The sequence below is a fragment of a genome, unplaced genomic scaffold (genome assembly GCF_019419815.1).
Source record: "Pyrus x bretschneideri cultivar Hongxiangsu unplaced genomic scaffold, Pyrus_bretschneideri_v1 Contig44, whole genome shotgun sequence".
Classification (NCBI taxonomy): Eukaryota; Viridiplantae; Streptophyta; class Magnoliopsida; order Rosales; family Rosaceae; genus Pyrus; species Pyrus x bretschneideri.
Genome location: NW_025999768.1, coordinates 2,793,179 through 2,800,907, shown reverse-complemented (window position 1 = coordinate 2,800,907; position 7,729 = coordinate 2,793,179). Strand labels below are relative to the sequence as shown.

Genomic DNA, 7,729 nt, shown 5'->3' with positions numbered 1-7,729 from the left:
GATGGTTGGGTGGGTGATGATGTGGCTGATGGTTTCTATTTTGAGTTTTCCAGTCTTTTTGTTTTTACAACTTAAGCTAGTAGGAATAGTTAGGAAAAAATGGTGGGTGTGAAGATAGTTCTAGATTTTTGGTAAATTTTATGACGGGTGAAATTATAATATGGATGAAAATATAAGACAATAAGATAGGTCTGGTAGCACTTTTTAAAAATTAATGCACCAACTAAATAGATTGAACCTACAACATTCAAACTTCACTGAATATTAATTGAGAATCCATCACTATTTCAAAATGTTAATAGAGAAACAATCGATGTTTTTTAAAAATTATTGTTATTACCACCACCACTAATATTACTAAATATACTCTCAAATCGAGACTTTTATATTCAAGTTTACCAAATACTTTTAAATTATTTTTCATACTCTTAAACTTTTAAAAATATAATTTATAAAACGCTTAACTGTCTTATTATTATTTTTTAAATCAGAACAATCCTAAGGCTCTAAGCCAAGCTATCCAACACGAGGAAAGAAAGAACTCCATTACGCGCAATGTGGCACCCCTCGCCTTAACAATTCTCCACGGCGACCCCACTGCCTTGCCCACTAAGGATTCTCTCTCTCTCTCTCTCTCTCTATCTCTCTCTCTCTTCCTCGCTTTCTTTCTATCTATCTGCAAATCGTCGGCGATGCAAGAACCAGAGCTCCACGATCTGTCCGACGACGCCGATTACGCCGCGTCGCTGCGACACGTAAGCGTTTCTCCGGCGACGCAAACTTTAATTCATCGTTTCTGAGTGTTTTAGGGTTGATTAATTTGGGGATTTTGTTCGCTTTGATTTGGATTAGGGCTCGGCGAGCATGATGCGGAGCGATAGCGGGAAGCACAGCTCGTCGAGCGAGCATGACGGTGCCGAGGTGGTTTTCTTGAAAGACAATGTCACCATCCACCCCACTCAGTTCACCTCCGAGAGGATTAGTGGAAGATTGAGGCTAATTAAGCACGGCTCTTCTCTTTTCATGGTATTATTGATTAATTAACGATTGATTAATTAAAGATTATCTCTTGATTACTGGTATATCTGTTAATTATTGTTGTGTTGGGTTCGGTTTAATTTTTAGACATGGATTCCGTACAACGGCCAAAACTCGAACGCTAGGGTGTCTGAGAAAGGTTCTGTAGCTTTAGAATTTGAATTTTAGTAGTTAATTTTGTTAAATTTGTTGAATTTATTTATATGTTCAATTTTTGTGGTTTGTGCTTGTGGTGGTGTAGATAGAAATCTTTATACCATAAGGTCCGTGCCATTAACGGAGGTGCGGTCAATTCGTCGCCACACTCCAGCGCTTGGATGGCAGTACATTATCGTCGTTTTGGCGACAGGTAAAGCCACTTGATCATGATTTGTAAGGCCAAATTATATATGGTGTTGGTTACAGTTTGTTTGGCAGCTTTACTAGACTATTGTTGTCCGCTATTTGTTCCTTAGGAGCTTGTGTACTTGATACTACTTACTATTAAGGGGGCAACCCTTGGTGATTTCCTTGTTAGTCATCCCAATGCAGCGTAATCCCAATTCGAACAACCAATTTGGAAGTATATCTAGTAGGTAGAAGAAAGCAAATCATGTTAAAGTGCAAGACTTTAAGTACATATTCTATAATTTCACAATTTTTCATAGTCCATCTCTTATCCCTAGATATTATTATCCAAAAGTAAACGGTAATAAAGGCCAGATATCGTACCGTGTAAGAACCATTTGTGCATACAGTTTAAGAAATTAACTAGATTTGCTAAAAAATCTTGTAATTGTCTAAGGTTAGAAGAAAAGAACAGGTGGTAATTATCGAATCGGGTTTACTGTTTCTGCAGCCTTCGTTTTGCTCCTTGATTTACTTAGGCTTATATCTAAAGCTGTATACCCTTGTATGATGTTTTGTTTGTATTTGTATTATATGGTTTGAAAGTAAGTTTTTGCAGGACTTGCATTTCCTCCTCTGTACTTCTACAATGGGGGAGTCAAAGAGTTCCTTGCTGCAATAAAGCAACATGTTTTCCTTGTGAGGTTGGTTATTATTGTTAATTGATATAAATACCTTCCGAAACTTAAGGTCCAAAGATGAAAGATTCCTTTTGCTACATGTTCTAAATCCTTAATTTCCAATTAAAAATAGATAATCCAGAATTTCATTCTGTTAAATGTTTTCAGGTCAGCTGAAGATGCAAATGTATTTCTGGTGAATGATTTTCAAAATCCTCTCCAGGTATGCATTATTTATCTTGTAAACTTTGGTCTTCTTGATGATACTATCAAGCTGGAAACTGCAATGTTTTCTCATGATTTATTTGTTTCTTCAGAGAACTCTATCGTCTTTGGAGTTGCCTAGGGCTCTTTCTGTTGCAAGTGGGCAATCTACATTAGTCTCAGTTGGCGAGACCTCTTCAGATGAAAACCAGGAGAGAACAAGTGGGTATGTTCAAGACGGAAGTTTAAGCATTTCTCAATACAATGAGAGGCAAAGGCAAAGGGTTCATGATCCTGCTCGAGATCTCTCAATTCAAGTGTTGGAAAAGTTCTCTCTCGTGACCAAATTTGCTCGAGAAACAACTTCTCAACTTTTCCGTGATAATCATAGTAACGGATATGGTGCTATAGAAAGGAGAAGTAATAACCAGTCTCCCATTGATTACCCTCAGAAGGCGTCCCATGATTCATACAGAGCCCCTGAGAAAAGTCCTGTCCCCCCAGATTCCCTGGAGGTAAATTTTCCGTTTTATTTTGGGACAAACTGTTGCCATCAGTGCTGTTAATTTATAAATGAACTCAAGGAAGTTTTCTGGCTTGGTGCCAATAGAAACTCGTAGATAAAAGGTTTTAAGACGTAATTTAAGCTTAGTCAAACATACAATTTCCTTCAGATTATCATGTCCATTGTATTCATAATCGTTGTTCAAATTGGCAGTTTGATAAAGAATCAATGGTATGGGGAAAACCACGACAGCCACCTTTGGGCTCTGATGAGGTGATTTTTTTTTCACTTTTGAAAATGAAGAGTAGACTGTAGAACTGGAGCTGCTAGAAATGTGTTGGTATTGTCATATAGCTTTGTGTAAGTTGCGCTTATTTTTGCAGTGGGAAGCTTTCTTTGATTCTGAAGGAAGGATCATCGACTCAGAAGCTTTCAGAAAGAGAATATTTTATGGGGGAGTTGAGCACAAACTACGGAAAGAGGTTTTTATACTGTTGTATGTTGGAAACTATGACCAAGTGCCTTGTTTGAATATGCATTATGTCATCAGTATTCTTAATTTCGATTGTAGGTGTGGCCCTTCTTGTTGGGATACCATGCATTTGATTCGACAGATGCTGAGAGGGAATACCTTAGGGCCGTTAAAAAGTCAGAATTTGAAACCATAAAGATGCAATGGCAGGTTGGTAGTAATATTATTGTATATTTCCAATTTTCCACTAAGATACACACACTCTGCCCCTCTCTCTCTCTCTCTCTCTCTCTCTCTCTCTCTCACTCACTAACATGCACAAAAATGCAGCTGTCCTGAGTAGCTTGATTAGGTGGCTTATGATATATATTTGTATTTTCCTCTGCAGAGTATCTCCCCGGAACAGGCCAAAAGATTTACAAAATTCAGGGAGAGAAAAGGCCTCATTGAGAAAGATGTGGTATCATGAAACCTGCTGGATTTATTCTGATCTTTCAACTTCAGTTATGAATTATTGCTGTTTTAAAGTCTAAAAATGTTAACTGTGTTCTAACTTTTCTTTAGGTAAGGACTGACAGATCTCTCTCCTACTACGATGGGGATGATAATCCAAATGTGAATCTGTTACGTGATATACTCTTAACGTACTCATTTTACAACTTCGATCTTGGCTACTGTCAGGTGATTACTTCTCCTGCTTAGTAGATTCTTGCAGCAGTTGGCTGCATAAATTGATTTTACATTTCTGCAAGACACATGAAGCTTAAGTAAGATACCATTTTACCATGGCAGCGTAAAAGTTTGGTTTGTGATTATCTCACGATATATAATCATATTAGCTGTGTGGTTTATGCACATTTGTCATATATGTAGTTAAATATTTCATTTGGGATATAGCTTTCACCTTCCCGTCTCTTGTGGTCATGTTTGTAAAGTGAGAACATTATCTTCAAATATTGAATCTGAATGTAAGTTGTTTCAGTATGTAACTCCTCAGTTCAGTTGTGGAAGCTGTGTTCCATTGCTTTATGAGATATCTTTCTTTTGTCTTGCAGGGTATGAGTGATCTCCTGTCCCCAATATTGTATGTAATGGAGGATGAGTCCGAATCGTTTTGGTGTTTTGTTTCACTGATGGAGCGCCTTGGGCCCAATTTCAACCGTGACCAAAGTGGCATGCACTCTCAACTTTTTGCAGTAACTAAGGTCTCCCTCTCTTTTCTACCTTCACATTGCTTTGCCAGGCAGAAACTGTGTTCTTAATTCTTTCTGAATCATTGTTGTTGTAGTTGGTGGAGTTGTTAGACGTTCCGTTGCACAATCACTTTACTCAGAAGGACTGCTTGAATTACTTCTTTTGTTTCCGCTGGGTTCTAATACAATTTAAAAGGTCAGGTTCTACACTCCATTAGTTCGTAATATTGATTCATTTATGTTATGTATGTATGGTTGTACGTTTGTGAGAGTTACTGTATATTTCTTTCACTCCGCTTTTCCTGATAGAGTTTCATCGCGTATCTATCTTTAGGGAATTTGAATTCGACAAAACATTGCGCTTGTGGGAGATATTGTGGACGCATTATCCGTCTGAGCACCTGCACCTGTACGTCTGTGTGGCGATATTGAAGCGACACCGTAGTAAGATAATTGGGGAGCAAATGGACTTTGACACTCTATTGAAGTTCATCAATGAACTGAGCGGTCATATAGATCTCGATGCCGTGGTCAGGGATGCAGAGGCTCTGTGCATATGTGCCGGCGAGAATGGTGCTGCTTCCATTCCACCGGGAACTCCGCCGTCATTGCCTGTTGATGATGTGTTATTGTACCCTCAACAAGAACTAGACGACATATTGTAAATGTATTCCCATTCGAGGGAGGATTCATCGACCTTGAACCTCCGACATTTTGGAGATTTAATAATTGCTTTTCAAAGACAATTAGCTTGTTTTTCGTATGTTGACCTGCAAGGCTGCAACCGTGGTTTGTATGCTTTATCGTGTCTTAAGAAGTTACATCTTGGCATCATGCGTGTCCAATACGAGAAATTGACATGCGATGTGAATCTGTAATTATGACGGTATTTCAAGTTGATCAGCCATTGCCGTGCGTTTTAATTTTCTCATTGATGCATGATTGATATTGATTTGCGATATTGACATATTGACATGTTCGTTGCAAAAAAAGCTCTTTATTGTTCAAAAAAGGAGAGAGAGAGAGAGAGAAGTGTCATCAAGCGAGGCGACTCACTGCCAAAGAAAACCTGATAATGGTCCCTGGTATGAGTTGTACAAAATGAGGGTGTGTAAAAGGTACATTCGTGACACTTTTTTGCATAACTAATATCGGTGACTACCGTTAGTTGGGTAGGTATTATTGACACATCCAATTTTATCTATCACACATCCTTTTAAATTTTTGCCGTCTAATCCGGAATTAAAAAAGATTAATAAGCAAAAATAACAAAATTAATAAGGATGCGTGAGAGATAAAAAATGATGTGAAAATAGCATGACCTTTGTCAGTTTTTCAACTGCAGAGAAAAACAAGCACTAGCTACTAGAGGAGGCTAGCTAGCTCATATAACAGCTGCTGCACTAATGTATACAAGTGCTTGTTTAATCAAATAAAAGAAAAGAGTCCATATATCCAATGAAAGGCTCGTCATCAAACGCAAACGCTGCGTTGAAGTTTGAACTGAAGCTAGGCAGGTAATACTGGTAGTACTGCAGCTCCCTTGGAGATTCTAAGTCCATGTCGTCGTAAAACCAGCTCTCTTCTGTACTAGTAGAAGTAAACATTGATTCAATATTCGGCTCCTTGTGATGCTGATGCTGATGATCAGAACTGGTGTCTTTTGGAATTCGATCAGTACTACTGGTGATCATCGGATCATCAGTAGTAGTAGTGGCAGTGCTCGAAGTCTTACCCGTGCCGATTTTGTTCTTTTTCTTAGTGATATTGATGCCATCGTTTGAGTAGTCAGTGATGGTGGTGCTTTTCCTTTTGCTTCCAGCTGCCGGGCAGCAGCTGATATTCTTGTTCAAATGGGTATTCCAGTAGTTCTTCACTTCATTATCCGTTCGGCCAGGAAGTCGGCCCGCAATCAGTGACCATCTATGTAGATATATATTTTGTAGCAAAGCAACCAAAGTAATTAGTGAAGGTTAAGTGATGAATTCATTGAAGTGCTGATGATGATTAGTTGATCATTAATTACTAACCGATTGCCAAGAAGTTTGTGCATGCGGATGATGAGGTCTTGCTCTTCTTGGGACATGTCTCCACGTTTGATGTTAGGTCTCAAGTAATTCTTCCATCTTAGCCTACAGCTCTTTCCTCCCCTCTTCAGACCTGAATATATATGCATGCATGTTTTATGTTTAGGGTTTGCGTGTGTGTGTGTGTGTGTGTGTGTGTGTGAGAGAGAGAGAGAGAGAGAGAGAGAGAGTATGATGAATAACTAGCTAACTAATGAACCTGATCGCTTGGAAACATTTGCCCAGTTGCCTTCACCATGAGTTTCCACATATTGTCTGAGAATCAAGTCCTCCTCTGGCTTCCACAAGTTCTTCTTCGGCTGTGCATTTCCTGCTTTCACAACTGATGATGATCTTTTGTTTCCGGTCATCTCCATGACGAGAACAGAGACAATAGTACTAGCTAGGTAACTGGTCTTGATCGATATTTTTGTTTTCTGTGAGTCGACCTGCTAGCTAGCTATATATGTGTGTGTCTGCAATTGTAGATTACAGAACGTGAAATCTACGTACGTACGTGAATAATGTGTTAACGGGGGGCCTATTTAATTTGGTTCAACTCAATTCCTCCTACTTTAGCTTTTTCTCGACTCTTGAGTCCTTGGCAACCCCACATCTCCTCCTGTAAAAGCAAACCTTGCGTCCCACTATGGCTACTTCAAATTTAGCAAAGATTCCGGAGAGAAAAAGTGAAAGATGGAAGGACAGAGTAATCAGCAGATAGAACAGTACGTAGGTACTAGAAGTACTAGGCAATTCAGTGTACATATTCACGTATCACCAGTTTTAATGCGTATTCACTGTTTTACTACAAAAAGTGCAGTAAATTTATGGTTAGGGCAACTACAATTCTACATGTGATATCCTTCATAGACATGCACGGGTGGTTACCAGTTCGTCTTTTAAAGCTTTGCCCACGTGGGTTGAATGGCTTACCCTTTTTTCCCCTTTTGCTAATCATCTCATATCTTTTTGGGATACTTTAAGCAATTACGTTTTGCAGTTTTAACTTATATATATAATAAAGATTCAAGTATCAAACATAGGTGATTTAAGTCAAAAGTAGGGCAGGTTGAATGGCTTACCCTTTTTTGCCCTTTGCTAATCATCTCATATCTTTTTGGGATACTTTAAGCAATTGCGTTTTGCAGTTTTAACTTATATATATATATATATTAGAGATTCACGTATCAAACATAGGTGATTTAAGTCAAAAGTAGGGCATTTTAATTGAGTCATTAAAG

General features: G+C 38.5%; 2 protein-coding genes across 2 annotated transcripts; one reads left to right on the top strand and one right to left on the bottom strand.

The window, feature by feature from the left end:
* Positions 1-589: 589 nt before the first annotated feature.
* Positions 590-5,334, top strand: LOC103953915 (TBC1 domain family member 15). The gene is made up of 15 exons (XM_009365716.3): positions 590-755; positions 853-1,026; positions 1,126-1,177; positions 1,280-1,387; positions 1,985-2,069; positions 2,214-2,268; positions 2,363-2,764; positions 2,968-3,027; positions 3,138-3,236; positions 3,326-3,436; positions 3,615-3,686; positions 3,791-3,907; positions 4,282-4,431; positions 4,515-4,615; positions 4,754-5,334. The coding sequence occupies exons 1-15, from the start codon at positions 693-695 to the stop codon at positions 5,082-5,084; spliced, it is 1,980 nt and encodes a 659-aa protein (XP_009363991.2). The 5' UTR covers positions 590-692; the 3' UTR covers positions 5,085-5,334.
* Positions 5,335-5,404: 70 nt separating this feature from the next.
* LOC125469669 (trichome differentiation protein GL1-like) lies at positions 5,405-6,999 on the bottom strand. Its single transcript, XM_048567312.1, has 3 exons — positions 6,706-6,999; positions 6,450-6,579; positions 5,405-6,342 (listed from the first exon to the last, which is right to left on the bottom strand). The coding sequence occupies exons 1-3, from the start codon at positions 6,860-6,862 to the stop codon at positions 5,844-5,846; spliced, it is 786 nt and encodes a 261-aa protein (XP_048423269.1). The 5' UTR covers positions 6,863-6,999; the 3' UTR covers positions 5,405-5,843.
* Between the last annotated feature and the right edge of the window lie 730 nt (positions 7,000-7,729).

Bases quoted from the DNA above. Each gene is read 5' to 3' on its own strand.
- LOC125469669 (XM_048567312.1), bottom strand. From the start codon at position 6,862: ATGGAGATGACCGGAAACAAAAGATCATCATCAGTTGTGAAAGCAGGA. The intron at 6,580-6,705 runs GTTCATTAGTTA...ATATATATTCAG, and splicing joins AAATGTTTCCAAGCGATCAG to GTCTGAAGAGGGGAGGAAAG. The intron at 6,343-6,449 runs GTTAGTAATTAA...ATATCTACATAG, and splicing joins CACAAACTTCTTGGCAATCG to ATGGTCACTGATTGCGGGCC.
- LOC103953915 (XM_009365716.3), top strand. From the start codon at position 693: ATGCAAGAACCAGAGCTCCACGATCTGTCCGACGACGCCGATTACGCC. The intron at 2,765-2,967 runs GTAAATTTTCCG...TCAAATTGGCAG, and splicing joins TCCCCCCAGATTCCCTGGAG to TTTGATAAAGAATCAATGGT. The intron at 3,437-3,614 runs GTTGGTAGTAAT...TTTCCTCTGCAG, and splicing joins CCATAAAGATGCAATGGCAG to AGTATCTCCCCGGAACAGGC.